Below are 22,077 nucleotides of genomic sequence, written 5' to 3' on the forward strand. Positions count from 1 at the left end.
TTCAACTCTCTTTGTTGTCTGGTTTGGTAGAAGACAGGCTGGATTCTCTTATCTGCTGTGCATGTGGTCTGTTATAATGTGTTGTTTCGGTGAATGTACATGAGAGAAAACCACTTTTGCCCTAGAGGTGTAGTTGGAAAAAGGGAGAGTTTGTTTTATTGGCCATTTCAGATTATTATGGACATTGGTTTTTGATACTACACCAAAACTTGACACGCGGCACTTTCTCAGTACAATGTGGAATCTGAAGCGATGTCAGTGAGCTATTTGAACTTTGTGTCACTGAAATACATTGGTCTTGCACTTTAATTGGGTTTTGTAATATTACGTTAGCTGAGTTATACAGATCTTCCAAATGTTGACATATTTCATTATGCAATATCAAAAAATCACATTTGTTAGTATTCCTACCAATCTCATCAGAAAAGTCTTTAAGTATTTGGGAAACTGTGAAGCTCTTGGTGGCAGATACAAGTTTTTTTCCAGTAGTCTAATTTTTGCTTGAAGGCCTGGATTTTATCATTGGCAACAACCGCTATAAGTTGTTTGCCTTGAAGTGACAGGCCCACTTCATTCATTTTTGAAAAAATATCTGCCATATACCTAGTTCTGAATAACTGTAGTTTTTCTGTTGGTTGTTCTTTCAAGTAAATGGTGTTCCATGAGGGACATCTCGTTCAACTTTCAACCCAGTTTACACAGGTGCTTCTCCCAGGACAGCACAAGTGCATTATGTGGACTTGCCATTTCATCCTATAGACTGTTAAGATGTGTTGTCAAGGATTGAAATTCAGTAAAATTAATAATTTTTTGCTTCATCAAGGATATTCTTAAGTGAAACCAGCTTTTTAAAAAAACTGTGAGTGTGTGGCAGTGCCCAATACAGAGACATAAGCACTGTTGGTGCTGCTGCCTGATCCGTGCTAAGGTGCTGGCGGTTTTACCCACCTCTGGTTTTGCATCAGCTATCACTGTGAATATTAACAGAATGGAACAGGCACGTAATGTCTTGTTATTATCATGACCACAGTTTTGACTTTATAGATCGCCTGATGTGGGGACCCTCAGGGTCTGTGGATAACACTTTGAGAGCCTGTGGTGTCAAAGTCTGACTCTGGAAGTCATTTACTATGCTGGCCATGGGACCTGAGTGAGGCCACCTAGCCTTTCTAAGCCCTAGTCTTCTCATCTAGAAAATGAAGACAGGGGCTTCTTTCATGGACTGTTGTGAGGGCTAAATAGGAGAAGTAATGAAAATGTGCCTTCTCTGGTTCCTAGTACGTAGTAGGCACTAGTAAAGGCTATTTTCCTTTCCTTCTTGGGACATTCTGAAGGTATTGGGGATGGGGAGATGAAAAGGAAGGGTCAGTTTTGCCTTAGGGCATGCCTAGAACCCTAGCAGAGGTCTCCTGGCTCTTCCTTGTCACTTGCAGTGGCTCAGGGACGGGGAGAGGAAGGGGAAGGGAACAGCAGGTCTTCCTGGGGCTGTCTGCATGGGGCGTCTTAGGTTCTCTGGACCCCTCAGTTCTCTGTGTGTGATCTCGTGTGGTTTGAGCTCAAGGGCCAACTTTACTGAAAACCAGCCGTGTCTTCTGACTGCTCTCATCTTCTGGGCCTCGGTACTCTTTACAGATAATCCTGGTTCAGCCTCAGAGCTCTATGGTAGAGGACTAGGGGCCTTGCACAGCTGGCAAAACAGAGTCTCAAGGATGAGGCAGGTTTTGCTATTAGAGCTGTGCCCTGCTGAAAATCTAAGTGTAGTCTGGGACAAAGTTTTCTTCTTTCCCATACTAAAAAGTACTAGAGCAGGGTTTTGTTACAGCCAGCTGAGACCTGAAATTCCCAACTCCAAAAAAGGTTGACACTCCCTGTGCAAGAAAGATCAGAGTGCCTGTGAAGACATCAGCTCCTTAGTTTATCACGTGTGCCTTCCTTATTGCAGTCTTGGGGGTGGGAAAAAACCATGATGGGAATTTAGCTTTCAGAAGAGTCCATAGTTTTGACCTGCTAGTCTGTTCATTTGTCCTGAGGCTGAGTATCAAGGCCAGGTGTGTGATGATGTTCCAGGTCTGTCTACGGGGGAGCTCTTGCCAGCTCAGTGATGCCAGAGGAAGAGTTATCTGCATTCCAGGTCCAAAACTGCCAGCAAGGACCGCTTTTCCAGGAGTGAACCATGCCTTAGACCTGCAAGAATAAAATGCCAAGTAGAGTGACCCTGTGTTTTAAATGAGCCTTGTTCTTTCTGCTGATGGTCACACTTGAGTTTTTGAGTACTCAGACTGAACATCCTTATTTTAGTAATCTTTATTGGTAGCTGAACTTGATGTTGTGAATATATAAGCCCTGAATTTAAAAAATGTTTGCACATTTATTGATTTTTTTTCCTGAAGAAGTCTCCCAGTGAGGTCACTCAGAGCACTCTGATGGGTGACGTAGGCAGCAGAGTTGCCAGGGTGCCTGCGGACACCAAAGCATTGAAGTCTGAGGTGTTGTTAGGTATTAATAGACTTTCTCTGTCCCCGAGATAGAAAGGACCCCAAATGCCCAAGACGGGTGGGGGATATTTGTATTTCTCGTCCCCATCGTGTGTGGTTCTGTAAGGTGCGTGATGACGGGCCTGGGGTGCGGGATGTGAGCCTGGAGCACTGGGGTGGCCAGTGTGGCAGAAGTGGGTGCTGGACTGCACTTGGCTCTTTGTAGAAGTTTTGCTGCTTCCTAACATTGTGACCTCGAGCAATCGCTGCACTTGACGGAGCCCCAGATTCTTCTTTTGTGAACTAGGGCTTAGGACGGAGGCCCTTTATCTGCTGCAGGGCGTGAGTGACTGTGAGGCTTTAGAGGGAGCACGTGGGAAGCCCTGAGCTGGGGTTCAAAGGCAGGAGAACACTGGTAAGTGCCCAGCAGAAAAGGTGCTGGTGCAGAAGGACAGAACTTGCAGTCAGAGGACCAGGAGTCAGTTCCTCTTGGTGGCCATGAGCACTGGCTTCCAGTCAGATGCTCGCCTGCTTTTGAGTTCTCTCCTCCATGGTCGGGCAAGTTAGTTAAGCTTTCTGTGCTTCAGTTCTTTCCATCTGGAAATAGACATCAAAATAAACTCCCCAACAGTGCCTACGTTTGAAAGGTTAAATGGGATCACAGTAGACCCAGAGAGCAGAGCCCCGTTTCTGGTGCTTGGGAGATGCTCCGTCCACACCAGGGCTCACCACTGTAGGGCTACGGTGCACTTTCTGCACGTGAGAAAGTTAGGTTTCAGGGAGCTAACTAGAAGTGTGGTTTAGTCAGAGCCTTGTAGCGAATCTCCTATTTTAAAGCCGCTGTCATTTAACAGGGGTGGGTCCTAAGGAACCTAAGTCAGAGTGGGAAGGCCCCTGCCTCACTGTGGGGGGATGACTCGTCCAAGGGAGCCGTTATTTGAGGCTCCTTCCTGGGGCCTGTAGCAGATGTTTGTGTCAGGTGTGCGAGAGCGAGAGTGAAAGATGAGTGGACTAGCAGTCAGAAGACCTGGGTCCTAAACCCTAGTCCCAACTCTGCCACTACCTGCTGTTTGACCTTGGGCAAGTCCCCTAACTTTTCTGGCCCTCAGGTTTGTGACCTGCGAAGTGGAGAAGATGCTGGTCACCTTGCCCTGTTCGCTTCAGGTGGGGCGTCATGAGGCTCAGACAGAGAATCCTGGTACACTGCCTTACCACCAAACGACAAGTGTTAACATGACAAATGGCTGCTGGCAACCACGCTCTGACCCTCCTAATGGCATCTTTTCTTTCCCAGTGATGTTACAGCCTTTCGATTATGACCCCAATGAGAAAAGCAAACACAAGTTTATGGTGCAGTCTCTGTTTGCTCCACCTGACACTTCTGATATGGAAGCGGTAGTAAGTACTGAATGCTTCTTACTTTTTCCAGTAATTAAAAAATGATTAGGTACAGAATCGTGGGCGCATTGCAGTGTGTGTCAGAACTGTTTCTAAAGGGGAAGGGTGTTTTCAGGGAGCTTTGTACTTTGACTGCCTTTATGGTTTTTCTAAAATTTTGATTTAACATTTTATGTACCTTTCTAGAACACTATTCTTTTCTGACATTTATATCTCGATTTGCTTCAGCAGTTCCTTGTTGTGATTGTATCTTGAGTGGTTTGAGGCTTCTCTCCCTTTATGCCGCCTCCTGTCCTCCACAGAAAAAGGAACTTTTCATTATAGGGAATGTTTCCTACTGTGTCTTCCCCATCCCCCCGGAACCCAGAAAGATGTGAGAGAGTTGACTACCGCGTGTCCTTCAACCCTAAAGGGTTTTGTGGCTTGTTTTTTTTTCGCTTGGTGCTGGTAAGCATGATTCTTTTTTTTTCCCCCCGTAGATTCCTTCATTTTTTTCCTGCTTAAATACATGTTTGTCTCTGTCTCTGATTTTGATAAAAATAAGATGACTTCATTTTCATAAAATAAATAAGTGATATTATATTACTGATTTTTCTGGAAAAAGATTATAATGGAAATTCTCCCCAAAGTAAGCTTTCTACACATTTGAATGACTCTGCAGGCCTTCTGGTGCCGCGAGTCTGAATCACAATACACAGATGAACCTTCCAATCCATAGCCCCAGTGAGGACAGCTCACCTGGTCCTCTCAGTTTGGAACAGAAGGGCAGGCTTGCCTCGCGTTTTCACTTCCAGCTTGCCAAACCAAACTGGGAGGCTGAGCTCATCCAAGGGGTGCCTGCAGACTTGAGTTAGCTGTGCCGCACTGTGCTGTGTTTTCTCTCTCAAAGGTTTACCCCAAGGGCGATTTCATGCACAGCCTACCTTCATGTCCCAGCGTCACCACACAGCCTTTTCTTTTAGTCTTAGGAAAGCATAACTGACCATCTTCATGGATGTTTAACTTTTGGGCAGGAAATGAAGAGTAAGCCAGATATTGTGGGATTAGAGGAAGATCAGTGATAATAGGCTATCTTCATAAGAACGATTATCGAGACAATGCACTACTTTCTCTCTTATTCCCTGGAACATGGTCTGTCACTTCATGTTAATTTGTGTGATCAAGGAAATGTATGGCAAATACAAAATATGGGATATCCAAGAATGTGGTCTGTTTGACTTTTGCTGCATGGCTTGGTGGGAAGAGTGCGGGCTTGGGTGTCTTGGGCGCAAAGCTGAGTTCTGCCTTTTACTAACCTTGTGGCCTTGGGCAGTTTTCATTAACTCTTAAGGGTTTGGTCGCCTGTGAAATGGGGCTAAAAGCCAAGTTCACAGGTTGAGGTGGGATTAAATGTGCTGTGTGTAGAACGCCTGCTGCTCGTGTCTGGCGCTTCCTTTGTCCAAGTGCTGTTTCAGGCCAGGCAGTCTGTGGGCAGCGAAGGGGGATCTCACTTCTTTGTATTATAATTTTTATAAGAGTTAAAAAAATTTTTTAGGTGAAATGTTTTGTAAGAAATTTTGGAAACACAAATGAGCAAAAATAAGACTAAAAGTGACCTGTAGTTTCTTTATACCAGATCTAACCACTGTTAATGAGAGCCTTGTGCTTTTTCTTTGTTTTAAGATATTTTTATTTTCATGTTGATAGACAGAAAGTAGAAAAAAACAGTACAGTAACTGCTCATATAACCGTTACCTAGATTCATCATTTAATGTTTTGCCACATTTGCTTGATTTCTAACATGAACTTTCTTTTTTGTGAACCACTTGACGGTAAGAGGCAGACTTCGTGACACTTCACCCCTAAATGCTTCAGGACAAGGACAGTCTCTCACACAGCCACAGTCCTTTATCACAGTTGAGAACGATAACATTAATTCAATAATAATATCTAATAGAGAAACCCATAGTCAGCGTTTTCCAATTGTTACGAAAATGGCCTTTACTTCTCATTCTAGTAGAGCGCATTCAACTTTTTTGTTTTTCATGACATTGAATTTTTTAGAGTCCAGGCCAGTTGACTTACAGAATGTCCCACATTCTGGATTCGTCCAGTTATTTCCTCATGATTAAATTCAAGTTAAATGTTTTTTGGCAAGAATATTCCATAGCTGCTGCCATGTGTGCATGATATGAAGGCATTTCATGCCGGGTTGTCCCTGTCTTGGTGATGCCAAGTTTGGTTACTTGGTTGAAAGAGTGACTGCCAGCTCTCTCGGTGTCAGAGCACACTGCCCTGTGGTTAATCGGCCGTCTGTGGTGCTCGCGGGAATCGGGTCCTTGGAGAGCAGCAGTCTTCACCCGGTGCTTTAGCGTCTATCTGTGACCCTTGCCTGATACTCTTTTGCTTGCACATGTACACTCATGCATGTGTGCGGGGAAACGGATTTACAGCAGTGTTTGTAGCTTCTTCACGTAATCCTCTGTGAGTCTCCCCCATGTAATTAAATAGTCGGCAGTATCATTTGAATGGCACGCCATTCCATTGAATGGGTCTGCCGTGATTTGTTCGGCAGTCCCCTGTTGTTCGACATTCAGATTGTTTCCCATTTTTGGCTCTTGGGACCGTTGTTGCTCTAGCTGCCTCTTGCATGGTCCTGGGGTGAGGGTGGGGGATTTTGTTCCTTTTTCTGTATTGTAACCTTCCTGCTATGCTGGTGTGCAATTCTCAGAACTCTCTGGAATTCTTTCCTCCCCTGCCCAAAGGAGGAGGAGTAAACCAGGACTGCCTCATCCCAGAATATGGATTTAGCCAGGAAGGTGTCCCCACCAGCAGACTGGAGGGAATGGGAGTCAGCCCAGCCAGCCACAGCCACAGCCGGTGGCTTGCTCGTCAGCGTGCCCCGTAGTCAGCTGGCAGTGTGGGTCTAAACCACTCCCAGATAGCACAGGCTTGCTTTGAGAAAGGTGCGCCCTGTGAGGTCAGGGTTATTGTCTTGAGGAGAGCCACTTCTCTCTGGCCATTCAGACGTAATTTAGAAAATACCTCTTTGTTCAGCAATGGTCTTCTCTGTTCCATGTGCTTCCCACAGACTAGCAACAGGAGGAGCACTGGTTGATTTTGAGGAGTCAGGCAGCAAGCTCGGGAGTTGTGAAGGGTAAGAAATATTCAGGAAAGCTAGTGTGTTTAATTTTGTCGTGTTAAAAATATTGAAATCTCAGCAGACTTAAGTTCTTTATTTGATATACATCAGGGCCTTCTCATTAAGAGTATTTTTCTGAAATTGTCAGTTATAGGAAGAAAATTATTCTTCCAGCAGCTTTATAATATCCTGATTATTAAATTTAAATTGTTTTAGTGGAAGGAGGCAAAACCGGAAGACCTTATGGATTCAAAACTTAGATGTGTGTTTGAATTGCCAGCAGAAAATGATAAACCAGTAAGTATGTTTATAGTTAACGATAATTGAATGTTGCAAGCTGATACTTATTTGCCTACCATCTCCTGCAAAACCAAGATTTAAGTTGGCAAATTATTTTCCTTCTTCTGATGTATGAAGAAAAAAATAAGCTGAAGTCACCAAATAAGTGAGCCCTCATGAAGTCAGCCTTGAAAAGACTTGCAGAAAGACAACTAATTGAAACAGTTTTTCCCCTTGAAAAGTGCAACCTGTTGGTTGTTGAAAAGTAAATATATCCAAAAGAGCGTCTTTGGCTTGGCAAAGTTACAGTTGCTGTTCCACAGCGGGTCAGACGAAAACTGGGAATAATTTGCCGTTGATCCTGGGGCTTGGCGGCCAGGTGGGAACCTCGTGGGCTCTTCTGTTTTACGGACTGCTGCCTGTAGGTTTCCTTGTCCCCCTTTCCCCTCAGCTCCACCTCTCTGGCCCCCTAACCCCACCTGCCTCTTCTGTCCAAACCTGCTTTTAGGTTAGGATTTCCCAACCTCAGCACTGTTCACATTTGGGCTGGATGATTCTCTGCTGTGGGGGATCTCCTGTGCCTTGTAGGGTGTTTAGCATCCCTGACCTCTCCCTACTCAATACTAGTAGCACCCCCTAGTTGTGACAACCACAAGTCGTCCCCCATTGAGAATCACTCCCTGTACTGCCTGAAGGGGTGAGGAGAAGGGGCAGCTTCCTCTGGGCTGTCAGCTCACTTTCTCTTTGTGTGAAACCAGGGACTCAGCCTGCCATGGCCCTCACTGGTGGCCAGTTGAAGAGAGAAGTCTGTATCTGAAATGCTAATTTGGACCTCCCTTCAACCAAGCTGGAAAAACTTAAGTTGTATTAAAAGCACAATTTAAAACACATGCAGAATCTTAAACTACCCTGGCTGTTAATATCTGGAGTTGGGAAGTAGAAATGCTCACATTCTTGTTGACATTATCCATAATCTCCAGGAATGCTGTTGGTTTGTGTCAAAACGGCTTAGTGTTTTATTTCTGCACAGTAATTGACCGCTAGCATCATCTTACTTCTTTGAGTGGGTAGTGGTCTTTTTTTCCTCTCTTCCCATTGCACATAATGTCCTGGGAAGGTCAATTTTGGAAACTGAGTGTGAGATCTGTATTCTGGTCCTTGCTCTGTGATACATTAGCTCTGTAGATTGGGGCCTTGCCTTTCAGGGCCTCACTATTCTGGAAAATGAAGGGCAGAGCTTTCACTTTGCTGCATGGAACCCCCAGGGCAATGATCCCCAGGTATTTTATTTTCCCCAACACACCTGAGTGCTTTTCTACCTTCCCCCCGCTTACTGAGTCATCCCCAGTCGTTCTCGAAAGGGCAGCACAGCACAGTCTCGGCGGGGGAAATGGTGGGGGCTACATATCTCCCCCAGATTGAAATATTGCAGACAGACCCTGAGCTTGTTTCACCTGCATCCCAGCTTTGAAGTCTAAGTTCATGAAATAAATTGCCCTCTGTGTAGCATTCTCCCTGGCCTTCCACCCCTGCCCAGCCAGTCCTGGGGATGTTCAGATCTTCATGGTGACAGTAATTTGTGGCTAATAACTCCTGAGCTTGCACAATTACAGTATGCTAATTTTTGCATGGCAGGAATTTGATACTGCAATATGCATAGCCCTTTTTCTCTCTCTTTGAAGTATTAGTTTCAGCCGAACTTCATTATTTGCCCTTATCCATAATTTCTGGGGCTCAGTTGCTTTAGATTATTAAGATACTAGATAAAGTGATCCATTTTTAAAATAAATGTGACATTTTACAGTGTGGATGAAACGCTACCACGTGTGGTGTTTGCTGAGAACTACTTTGCATAAAAAAGTCCTTTATTACACAGTTGGTGACACTTGGGCTCTCATTTATTTCTGAACAGCATGATGTAGAAATAAATAAAATTATATCCACAACTGCATCAAAGACAGAAACTCCAATGGTGTCTAAAGCTCTGAGTTCTTCTTTGGATGACACTGAAGTCAAGAAGGTGATGGAAGAATGTAAGCGGCTGCAAGGTGAAGTTCAGAGGCTACGAGAGGAGAACAAGCAGTTCAAGGTAACAGCATTTTATTTTCTGATAATCTACAGAGAACAGGAGCTTTTCCGCCGTCATCCTAGGTGGGGAGGTTGATGAACCCCTGAGTTTGTGGAGTTGTTTTCTATTTGCATATTTTTCCTCCAGGGAGAAATTTCCATAGCTTTCATCAGGTATCTCAAAAGGGTCCTTGAACACCCACCTCCCCACACCCCAAATTAAGAACCAGTGTCCTTTGAACCGAAGTTTCTCAACTATTTGAACTTGCCTCCTTGTAAACAAACAAAAACCTCCCACCCTCCATTACTGTAAATTGAAAGTAAACTCTGAGACTAAAAGTGAAAAAGCAACGGTTATCTTGAATTCACGTTTTCAAACCCCACTACATCCCCACTGGATGAGAATCTGTTTTTTAAGAGGGTAAATCCTGACCTGTACTCTGTTTTAACACAGGCGTAATTCTGATTTTTGCAGACTCTAAATAGGTTTTGGCAGTAGGGTCTCATCAAACTGTTACCATGGTGATGAGATTGGAGATGGGAAGTTGTCACTGTGGATAGGTGGTGATTATAGAAGGAGAAACCTCAGCGCCCAGCTTGTGGACGTTGATGAGGCATTGACGTTGGAGGGTCAGGTTGCACTGGGTGGTGGAGGGAGGCAGGGTGCACTGCCCTGGGCCTTGGAGGCCTGTGGTTTGCAGAAATGACTAGTCAGAGTTCAGTTGGCTCTGAGTCTGTGTTGGTCACAGCATCTCCTGGGCCTCTGTTTGCAGAACACCTCCAAGGCCCTTTCCAGCTTTAAAAGTATGTCTGTTTCAGACCTAGTATTAAAGAGAATGTTTCTGAACATTTGATCATAGGAGCTTTTGTTACAACTTAAATTTTGAGGCCGGTCTATTCTCTTCATCTTCATCATGCCACCCAGCCATGTGTGGTGGGTTTTCACCATCTGATGACCACAGCACCAGATGTCCATCATAAATTCATTTCAGTCGACTTCCCTTCTCTTTTATTCTGACAGTGTAGGAGCTGCAGGAGAACTGACGGTGTTTGGGAAATGGCGGCGGCGTCTTTCTTTTCAGTGATCTTGATTTCCCTCATTCAGTAACTTCCTTTAGTGTGGAGTAAATTTTGAAGCTCACACTGTACTTTTTGGCTGAAAAATCTAAGATAGGCCTAAAGCTTCTCCTTGAGTATATTTCTCTTCAGAAACAGCTCTGTGCCATTTAAGGTGATAAATAGTTAGAAATAGCTTCTCTATAAACCCAATAAAATAAATGCTGTATTTTGCTGTGCCCATTTTTTTTGGAAGTTAATTGAATAACACCAGTCATTTATCACTATGTGGTGATATTGGCCATGCCCCATGAGCAGAATATCTTTAAAATATTATCAGATCAATCTTGACATTAGAAGATTCTTTATCCTGCCAAACTCTTGACTTCTTGTTTGTGTTGTTTCATTCTTTCATTTGGCTGACAAGTTTCCTGAGGCCCTGCCACGTACCTGGGGCTGTGGCTACTAATACTGTGGTCCCTGCCCTCGAGGAGGTGCCCTGCCCTGTTGACTGGGTAGTTGGGGGACACAAATACTGACAACTGGCGTGATGAGGGGTCCCCAGTGCCGCAGAGAGTCAGCTTGTTGGGCTGGCTGCCTGTTGTTTCCAGGACCTACTAGGTACTTGGTGAATGTGAAGGAATTGGAGGAAAAGAAAATTTAGCTTCTCTGTGGGGTTTGTGGCTGAGTAGATGGGGTAATGGAGCAAAGATCTAGCTGCATCTGGACTGGAGTAGAAAGACCTTGATGCACGCTGTATTCAGGAATGTAGACTTGGCCTCGGGGGCAGTAAAGGAAGAAAAGTTTCTATTCCTTACACTTGCTGTGTAGTTGCAAGAAGAATGTGGACAGATATCTTTATATGAAAAGGAATGTTGCTTTGATGGGAATTCCACGCATTAGGTAGAAAATATTTAAGATCTGTTTATCAAATTCAGTCACATTTTAATATTCTAACTGTCAAATTTTCGATTCAGCAATCTACATGTAATTCATCAGGTACCAACTATATACAGATCTCTACATTTGAAAGCTTCCAGGCCCCCTTCTTTTTAGTTTCTTATGATTTTTATATTTGTGTCTTGGGAAATGCCTGTCATTTCAAAAACCAGTGACTTGAATAAGGAAGCTTGTTCAGTGGAGGAAGGAAGGACAGAGGGATTTGGGTGGGACATAGGACAACAGGAGCAGCTGGAAGACCTGGCTAGAAAGGTGCATGGGGCCCGGGTTGCAAATGGCCTGGCTGTGTCCCTGAGAATAGATCTTTTTCTATAAATCATGGGGAACCAAGGAGTGTCCTGCTTAGATGTCTGATCTAAAAGGGGACCTAGCAGCATCATGTAGGATGATGGAGGAAAAGAGGGGCTTCTGACAGTTTGTTCTCAGTGACCTCCAGCCAGTCCCTTCTCTATAGTCTTCAGTTTCTCTATTTGCAAAATGAGATTGGACCCTTTCATAATAGCCCGCCCTGCTAAGTTGACTTCCGCTTCTTGGATTCCCTTGACATGTGTGTCTGCCTCCTGCAGGAAGAAGATGGACTTCGGATGAGGAAGAGTGTGCAGAGCAACAGCCCTGCTCCGGCGTCCGCCACGGCGGGGAAGGAGGAGGGCCTCAGCACCCGGCTCCTTGCGCTGGTGGTTTTGTTCTTTATTGTTGGTGTCATCATAGGGAAGATCGCCTTGTAGGCAGCACGCAGAGGGCGGCGAATTGGATTGATGGATCCGCCGTAATCATGGGATTTAAATTTATCATAACCATGTATAAAAAGAAATTAATGTATGATGACATCTCACAGGTCTTGCCTTTAAATTATCCCTCCCTGCGCGTGCGCGTGCACACACGCATACACACACACAAATATAACATGTAACAATCTTGTAGAAAGTTAAAAATGTATACTAACTGATTGGGGGAAAAGAATGATCCTTATTAATGACAAGGGAAACCGTGATTAACTGATAATGGCATGTTGTAAATGTCATTTTAAACATTTGTAGCCTTGGTACATGTTGCTGGATTACCTCTCTTAAAATGAGACACTCTTCCTTGCCTGTTGGTGCTGGCCCTGGGGGAGCGGGAGCCCCGTGTGGTGGGGGTGCCGTCACCTCCACACAGCAGTCCCCACGCTGCTCACGCACTCCCCGGGCTGCTTCTCCACGTCTGCCCAGGGCATCAGTTCCTTAGGACTGGTGAACAGAGACAGAAGCTGAAAAGACTGTGCTGTGGCAGCATCAGATGTGCTTGTCGGCAGCAGGAGGTGGATGTCGACTGATTGACCCAGCACTTTGGCAGTAAAAGTCAGTGCTTTGTTCTCTTTAAGGGACCAGGCTCAGTTACTGATGGCTCATGTAGTGAGGTTGAGTTGTTATTCAGAGATGTTTAATGCATATTTAACTTATTTAATGTATTTCATCTCATGTTTTCTTATTGTCACAAGATTATAATTAATGCTGTGGCCTAAAAATCACCTGTGCTACCTAACGCCGTGAAGCTGGCATTGCTGCTGGAGGCCTGCGGCTCCTCTGGGGGCTCTGGCTCTGCGTGCAGACGGAGCAGTCGCTGATCCGACTGTTGGAGGTCAGCTGCCAGGGACCGTTTGTCTGTGTAAATAAATAACAACTGTCCTAGGGAGGGAAACTGGTAGTAGCAGCAGTCGACTCTGTGTTACCCTCTTTAATGGAGAAGAGAAGAGTAGCTCATCTTCTGTGTTGTTCTTTCACTGCCCCTCAACCGCCGCTCATATTTCCAGCACACGTGCCCCAAGCCTGGTCCTGACCTTTCCCATGCGGCCCTAGCTTGGGGTCAGGGCGAGTGAGTCAGGCAGCAGAGTGGTCAGGAGAGAGGGAACCAGCTGGGTGGGGTGGGAATGGGGGTGGGGTGTGAGAGAGATCTTCATATAATCCATCAAGTAGTAATTGAGAATTTGTGAATTAATTTTATGCCATAAAAGACCAATCCAATTCTGTTTGACTATGTAGCATCTTAAAAAGAAAAGAATATTAAAATAAAGCCCCCAAATTAAGAGTTCTTTTGTCATTTTGTCACATTTGCTATATGGGGGGAGTTATTTTTATCATCATCATTATTTTGTCATTGGAAAGTTGATTTAAAAATGAGCCCTATCAATGAGAAATATTTATATATTTAATGATTTAATTACACACACACATATATATATATTTGGTTGGCTTCAACTGAGAATATAAAATAAAACTGCTGAAAATCTTAAGCAGCTGGTCTCCCTTGCCCTCCCATTGCTTTGCCCTTCAATTAAAAGAAGTCTGTCTTCTGGGCCGAGGAGCCGTGCAGAAGAGACTGGTGACAGCCATGCCGAGTGGCTCCCATGTGTGGGCGGGTTTGAGAGAGAGACTCATCAGAAGGGAGACAATTCTTGGAGGTTACAGACCCAGGTCACATTGCTCCCGAGCCTGCTGGAGTCAAGTGGCCTTAGGTTCTGGCTCTGGTGATCTGTTGGGGGGCTACCCAGAGACTGGGAGGTGGAAATCTCTGGACGGTCTAAGTCAGTAAGTTTCCATCTTCATGAGAAGAAGCTCACTATAGATCCCAAGTACTTGCGGTAAATGTCGAACAGACCCGGTTCTCAGCCACACACCTGTTGCTTAGATTGCATTGAGCGTGCAGATGTGGAAGCCTGCCCAATTATAAATTACTCTCCAGTGTCTTTTCCATGTGGATCCGGGTGCTATGAAAGAGAGTGAGAAGTCTGAGCTGTGAGGCATGTGCCTTTTGCCATTAATTTTCTGTAAATGGATTAAAATTTTTCTAAGTGTGAGACTTCAGCAAATTAATGTTTATGTAGCTTCCCATGCCTCATGGCATTGAAAGGAGTGACTAGGAGGGCCCAGGGGGTGCATTACAAGTTCCATTTCTCTAGAGCAGGGGTCTGCAGGCTGTTTCTTAAAGGATGTGCCTGTGTTTTCTGATAAAACTTTATTCACAGAAACAGCTGGTGGCATTTGGCCTATGAGACTGCCGTTTTCTGGCAGCTACACTAGAGTGACTAAGTTCTTAAAAAGAGTGCCTGGGGCTCCTGCTCTGCTTTAGGTCTTTGAAAGTGATCTAGCGGTTTGTGTAGATCTAGCAGAAGGTATACAGCTTCTCTGAGCATGTGGGCATTTTGTTTGTAGTTAAAAATCAAAATGTAAAATCCAAAGTTGTCTCTTCTGACTAATCATCCTGTAAAATCTCTTCCCCTTTCAGAGGTTAGGATTTGGTGAACACGTTAGTCTGTGGGGCTTTTTGACTGAGTGAAAGCAGGGAACTCCCCAGGGAGAGAAGGACGTAGTGTGGGAGGATTGGATGTTGTGTAAGTCACCCTGGTCAGTAGAGACTGTGTCGGGGAAGAGAACGTGTGGAGCCAGCGCCACTAAGGTTCAGGGACCGTTTTAAGAGCCACAAACTCTCAAGATCTCGACCTGGAGAAGCATACACGTTTTTGATGTTTTTCTGGAATGCCAGAGTAAGGCAAAGAGGTGGCTGTGTGGTCCTACCACATGTCTGCTCTGCCCTGAGAGGGTGAGGGTCACGTGATGGGCATAAACTGGCCAGAGCGAGTCGGGCGAAGCTGGTGAGTATGCCAGCCGGGCGTGGGCGTGGGCGGCCGCAGTCTCACCACCCTCGTGCCTGTGGCCTTGGGAACTGGTCTGCGGCGCCTCCAAGAGTGGTGCCCTTGTTTTGGAAATACCCGCCACTGAGCTCGCAATACCTGAGAGGTGTGAGCAATCAGGGAGAGCAGGACGTTTTCATTGATTGAATTTTTAACTAGATACTGAAGTTCGCTCAGCCCGATACAAGACACCTCTCAAAGACAGCAGGCTCCATCATTTGTAGGGGTGAGGACCCGGCTTTAACTTCTTTCCTTCTGCTAGTTTGCATGTCTTCCCTCTCTAGCCTTTTACACTGCTGGCACCAGCAGTAATAAATACTGATAAAATCAAAATTGATTTTTACCTGTGGACAGTTTGTGCCCAGAGAGAGGCTTCAACCTGCATAACACAGAAAGGGGAAAAATGAAGAACCTCCAGTGATCCGTGAAAACCTAACCGCTTTCAAACAAATCCCAGGAACAGAATTGCTATCAGAAGATATCGCCGGACTCGCAGGCTGTGTTGAGTCCGATATAACTGAAGGCAGAGAGAGCTCAGAGCTAAATAGCCTTTTAAATTAATTTGAAAACAAGCTGTGTGTTTGTGTGTGCGTGTGTGCATGTGTGTAGCATATGTACCATATGTAAGTAGCTTAACATTTTTCAAATGGTGCCTATATTTTTTGCACACACAAATCTTTATATTTGCAAACTCAGAATCCATGCCAAAATACAATGCCATTTGTCATTTTCAGTTCCTTCTCTAAAGAACTGGCCCATTTACAAGTTTCTGGTTATGGTTTGTTTGTGAAATTCTTCGTTTAAAAGAAAAAAATAAGGAGAGAGGTGGGAGTTGGGCTTCAAAGTCACCTTTAACACTTGAATAACGGTTCACCTCCGAGACTGTCTCAGGTGCAGAGGCTGCTGCTTCCCCCTGCTGGTGGTGGCAGTTCACTGACGGGCGTCTTGCTAGGGGCACGCGGTCTGGAGCGGCCTCCCTGCCCCTTCCTGTTGAGCCTGTCTGGCTGGAGAAGGAGGAGAGCTAAGTGAAACTGTGGAATCAGTTAGAAGTTACCACTCTGAGGAGTACTACTGCCATTAAGCTTGGGCCCTGTGTGCTCTTGCTGAATGTGAATGCTTTCAAAGATCAGCAGAAATGGAGTTGTATCCAGAAAGTCCCCTGCAGAGTAGAAAGGTGGCTCCAGGTCCCTGCCCCCAGATCTGATAAGGGCCAGAGGACTGGGACGTGCCCCGCGTGGAGGGGGCTGCCTCTGGGTCTCCCCGGCCTGAGGCCTGATCGGATGTGGAGAAGGCATTTTTTTAAGCCTTCCTCAGACAGAGCTGCTATGATGGCAATCCTGTGATCCTTTAGGGAAAGTTGCTGTCATGACGTCCTCCTCACCCTGTGTAGAGCCTTTCCTGTACATTCGCTCGCTGCACTTAACCCTTGCAGCGACAGTGGCCGGGACATGAGAAGATGAAGCCTCTGGGAGGTTAACTTGGGCAACTTTTTAGAGCCTCTCGTTTGGAGCAGAATCAGTCTCCAAGAAGCATGTTTTGAGGGCCCAAGTGGCTAACTAAGACACTGCTTCAGCTGCGAGAGTGGCTGGAAGGAGCAGTGTGCAGGGGTCCGGTGCATCACCTGGCCTCAGCTCCTCTGACCTCTTGTGCGGCCTTCGTGCCGTATGCAGTTAGTTTAAAGATGAAGTGGAATCAGGACTCTCAGATGCTTTTTATTTTTTCCTTTTGAAACGACACACACCTCAGACAGTAAAAAAATGTGCGTTCTCCATTTTCTCATCGCCTGAAGATCTCTGCCTGATGCTCCTGGGGAATGAATTTGGGGGCTTTAGAAAGAAAATTACCAGTCTAACTCAGCGAGGTGACGAGAATGCTTTCTGTGGAGGCTTTACATAACTTGTAAATTAAATGTGAAGTGAGGGCAGTTCATTAAAATTGGTATCACAGGAGTGGCCTGCTGAGGTTTAAAAACAGGTGAGCTGCTGGTCTCAGGCCTCTACCCGAATTAGCGTTACACTTCTCCAGGAAATCATCGAAGGGAGCGAGCAGTAGCAGACTCTGATAAGGAGCATCAGTTGAGAGGTGAACTTGGGAGGCTGAGAAAGGAGATCTCCGGCGAGACTCACAAACCCGTTTACTCTGGTGTCTGCATCCCCTCAGCCGCACACTGGGGACACGAGGCTCAGCCTCCTGGAACATTAGTTGGGGCACATGAGGCCACCCACCCCTGTGCCGAGGAACCCAGACGCCCTTTGGAGTGTTTTTAGCTATACCTATGCCACTGAAAAAAAAGGTTTTGTTTTAATTTATTTTCATTACAGAGGTATTTTGAAAAATTCAGAAGACTTGAACAGTTCTGTGTTAATAGTTAAAAGTGAAACCAGTGGAGGTGGATGAGACGTCTCAATTAATATAATTACTTCAGATTTTTTCTTAATGGAATTAATTCATTAGAAAATGTCTGCGTCAAATCTGTAGAAAAAGGAAGAAAAGGCCAGCAACAAAAATATAGCTATTATCTAACTTGCCATAAATATTTGCAATTATGATACCTTGGAATGCTGCCACAATATGGATTGCTTTGATTAAAAGATGTCAGTTGAATAAAACAGTACCGTGGGGTAATAGTTTTCTGCTGCTAGATAAATGCTAATGTTTATTTTTAAACCAGGAAACATTGATCCTGTGACAATGCCCTATTACAATTACTTTATTATACCACAGGGTTGATGTATATTTAATCATTTGGCTAATGGATGTGGGTGCAGGACTGATGCTCACTCGCTGTCCTGCACCCACACGTGCATTCTGATGAGCATCAGGGCACGGCCCGGGCTGCTGCAGGTGCCAGCTGCTGCCCTCGGACTTGCATCTCTGATCCCCAGAGCCCGGTCTGGACGAAACAAAACAGGTTACCTTTTACTGGTTGTTTCCCTTCAGTCAATGCCAACTAGGGGAGACAAATCAGGTATCTTAACACAATTTCATTAAGGTTTAGTGCTAACAAGAATGCATAGCTTTTCGTGATTTAAGAAGATGATAAATTAGTGTGCATGCTTCTCCTATGACTTAATGGTTTTTCATATAATACAAAAAGGTCTGGTTCTTTTTATGAACTGGCTGCCTGCATTCCCATCTTTCTTTTGTATTTTAGAAGTAAACTAAATTCAACTCTTACCCTCTAGTGCAGCATTCATTTGAAAATATTTTTTTCCATTGACTCTTTTACTTGGATTCAAAGGTCAGAATTTATTGTCTGTAATACTGAGACCATGTGTACAAGAACTGGTTCTTGCTTTTCATCGTTCACTCATTTGGCAAACGTTTATCCATTTACCTTCTATATGTTAGATATTGTATGAGATGCTGAGAAATTAATCAAGGGGAGTGGTTTGTTTTGGTATTTTTCATTCATAAGCAGCCTCAGTAAGGTGATTCAAGCTTATACATAGAAAAATGTAAAATACATTTGGTTCTCATTTCTGTTGCTAGTGTTTCCTTTTTTAAGACAATTTATAAACTGCTGCCACTTAGAACTTCTCTGGGAAACTCAAAATGATCTATTTAAATGCTTCCTTCACCCCCTCTCTCCTTTTTGAGTATTAGTTTAAATAATGCATGTCGTTCTACCTTTCTTTATATCTTTCTCCTTGTCCCCAAAAAAGATCTCTGTGGTTTGTGATGTTTTTTTCTGGCTTCAATGTATGTTAACATTTTGGGAATTGAGTATTTTAAGAGATGTCTTAGAATGCTTTAGTTTTCATAATTCTTCTATGTATTTTAAGTTGTATTTCCTGTTTTGACGTGGAGTTCTTTTAAAAAGTTGGCACTGGAAAGGACTCTTTACCACCGTACACTTTGGTGATCTGGCATGTAATGAATTCATGGTTTTGTGGGTGGCTGTACGTCTCCCGGTGGGGAGGAGCTGTATTCCTGCTGCGTCCAGGTTGAAAGAGCCATTCCCAGCATGTTCTCACATGTCCCGTGTCAGCCTGAGGAAGCCCGCCCTGCCCAGGCACAGACTTTTGTACTAGCTGTCTCCGTATTCTGTTCAATAAATTCTGTGCTCTGAATATATTTAAAGGATGCTCCAGTGTGAAGTTTATTGTGAGTGGATGGCTTAAGAGCATTTAGACCCGCTTTAGAGAGCGTCCTGGAGCGCCTCACTCTACCCTGGCGCTGCTGCTTTGGGACATGACATTGGTTTAAGGGAAAATTGTGGATATTCTGTGCCAGAAAACAGACTGAAAGGATGACTGAGGTCAGCTTCCTCATTTTCCTGGGGAGGAAACTTGTGCCCGGGGAGCTTGAGCGCGGCGCCCGGCCTGCCTCCCGGGCCTTCCTGGTGGGGGAGGACGGTGGGCGTGGTGTACAGACTGCGCGCTGGCGTAAGTGGCGTCCAAGTCCGAAAGCTGGGGTGGCTTCGGTCTTCGAGCGGTGGCGGACAGTTCTCCGTCTTACAGTGTTACGGTGTTAAAACATCAGTGAAGACATTTTAGCTGCATTAGGGCAAGCAGCGCATGCAAATGCTAAGACCTCATATAAGACCAAGGGACAGGCAGCCCAGTAGGTTTTCCTCCATGCCCGGACCACGTCCCTTCCCCAGACTCTCCGGTGCCTCCCGTCGCCTGCTGGGCTCTGTGCAGAGCTCCTGCCTGTGCGTGCGTCCCTGCACAGCCCTGGTGTTTCTTACACACAGGCACAGCACGCACCGCCTGCCCTGTCGTGCGTGTTGCTCTTTGACTTTGTGAGGTGTCTTGGAGATCCTTTCCTGTCTGCACACATCTTCATGGCTCTGTAGTTTTCCTCTGTGTGATGGTCCCATAATTTACTTAACTAGCCTTCTATCGAGGTCCATTTAAGTAGTTTCTGTACAAACACAGGCACAGTACATCCCCCGTAAATGAGTGAGAAGGTCATGGGACAGTCCTTCCGAGAGAGGGTTGAGTCCGAGGGCGCCTGCATTTTGAATTTCACCTGCCAGCTCGTGGTCCTAGCGCTGCCTGCTTTCCCGTGCCTTCGCCAGCACATTGCATTGTCTAATTTTTTCATCCTTTCTCGTCTGAAAAGTGCACACGTTTTCTTAGTTTTAATTTGCATTTCTTTGCATGAGGTTGAGCAGCTTTTCCTATGGGTAAAGGCAATTTGAACACAGTCTTAAGATCCACAGTCAAGTAAAGTCAAAGGAAATAAAGGCTTACCACACAAAAGGCTGCTGCCAGGACAGCCGAAAGGAGGCTAAGGACATTTATGAACGTGGAAATAGGAATCTACATTATTTTACTAATAGGAAGATCACTTGCCACAAAGGGTATAGGAATGGATTGGGCAGGGGAAATACCCTTTATGGCCAACTACTTGAGCTCTGATTCTTGACCCACACGCGCCAGGAACCTCACGACTGCGCTAGCCTGCACGCGTGTGTCACTCTCGCGTTCCTAGGGGTCCTTTTGACAATGTGCTCACAGAGGGCGCCAAATGAGGATGTTTTCAGTATCCCAGGCCATGGGGAGCTATTCTAAGAGGGATGCAGAGGATGGTAATCTTTAAAGGGTTAAAATCCCAGCTGTGAAATAGAGGAGTTTTCTGAACAATGAAAGGAGCTGTCCCGAAGGAGGAGCCCCACTGACTCGCCGTTCTCTCTCCTTAGTGCGTCAGAAGGCAAACCTGCTACCTGAGAGCCTGCCAGGCCCTGTGATGGGAGTGACATACCCCATCAGAAACTGGAAATACACTCAGAAATTGCACTTTGAGTCTTGACTTCCTTTTTTTTTCCAAGTGGAACTTCTGTTTCTGTTTTCTTAGCAATGTTTGACCGCTAAAATCACTTCAAAAGAAATAGTAAAAATTTGGAGAAACACAAAATTAGTGTTCTGGACTTTGGAAAATGTACCTTTATGCTACTTCAAAATGTTAGGAAAATGTGTATGGAAGGCAGGAGGCTTTTTGACGTCAAGCCAGGACCCATGGTTATATTTTAACCCCCTCCTTGCAGTCACATTGCTAGTCCTCAACATGGCTCCCAAAACATAGAAAGTGTTTTCCATTAGTCGTCATAAAACCATCAGAGTATCCTTCCTGTCCCTGTGTGAGCAGGGGTCCTGCCCCACGGCTGCGGCCCCGTCATTGTCCTGCTTTGGCATTTTCTCCGGTGTTTCCCTCAGTCTCAGACACAAAGGATGAGCCCAGTTTGCACAGACTCCCAAATGCTGTCTTCTCCTCACGTCCCCTGGGACTGCCTGCTCGACGACACTGGCACCCTCCGTCTTCCACCAGCTCTGCCCCCGAAGTCTTTGAAACCTCTCTTACCACAGCCCACCCTCTACTGCACTGAAAGCCATTTGAGGGCAAGTTCTAGGTTTGGTTGTTGTTGGATTTGGTTTTGCAGTATTTTTAATTTTATTTTTTACCAAAGCATTTCATGGGCATAGTGTAAAAAGCCAAACAGTTCTGACAGGCTCATAGTGAAACCAGCAGACCTCATCGCCTGGGCTCCCACTTCCCAAAGGCTAGTTCCTTGTTTCTTCTGCTGTTGACCTCTAGATTTATGGATGATGTGGCTATATTACTTTTTCTTTATTTTTCACTTGTAGATATTATGTGTTGATTTCCTTCTAAGAAGGGTACGGACTTGGCTCCAGTAACCTCTCTCTCCACCCCTATCTGAAGCACAGGCTCCTTCCTGCTCCCCCTCGTAGTGTTGTGTCGTAATTTTTGGCTACTGTGTCATAATATCCAGTATCCTTTTGCATAATTAAGTTTTAAAATGTTCACAGCTGCATCTTGTGTGTTCTGGGATTATATTTCCCTTTCATACATAACCTCTTTTCCTCCTGGAGTTACTCAGTTTCAGTGTTGTGTTTGCTTGGTTTCCCATGTGTCTTATCAGGAATTCAGCCCGAGACTCTGATGGATGCATGCACACATCAAGTGATCTGTGATTTTTGTATTTTTTCCCCCAAAAGGTCGCTCCTGGAGCTCTCCATTCTCTTACTCCTCAGTGGACTGACTCCTCTCTAGACCTACTGCACAGCTATCATCCCAGAAAGACCCTT

At 45.2% G+C, this 22,077-nt stretch overlaps 1 protein-coding gene across 2 annotated transcripts in view; it reads left to right on the plus strand.

Moving 5' to 3' along the window:
* Window positions 1-13,417, plus strand: part of VAPB (VAMP associated protein B and C) — a 48,141-nt gene extending 34,724 nt beyond the window's left edge. The window contains exons 3-6 of one of the 2 annotated variants that reach the window (XM_070589634.1): window positions 3,769-3,872; window positions 7,210-7,290; window positions 9,185-9,361; window positions 11,922-13,417. In XM_070589634.1, coding sequence (XP_070445735.1) covers window positions 3,769-3,872; window positions 7,210-7,290; window positions 9,185-9,361; window positions 11,922-12,080 — 521 coding nt within the window. In that variant the 3' untranslated portion in view covers window positions 12,081-13,417. The remainder of the gene's footprint in view (window positions 1-3,768; window positions 3,873-7,209; window positions 7,291-9,184; window positions 9,362-11,921) is intronic. The other variant, XM_070589635.1, reaches the window with a different exon arrangement.
* Window positions 13,418-22,077: the final 8,660 nt, after the last annotated feature.

Source organism: Equus przewalskii, chromosome 21 (assembly GCF_037783145.1).
Source record: "Equus przewalskii isolate Varuska chromosome 21, EquPr2, whole genome shotgun sequence".
Taxonomy (NCBI): Eukaryota; Metazoa; Chordata; class Mammalia; order Perissodactyla; family Equidae; genus Equus; species Equus przewalskii.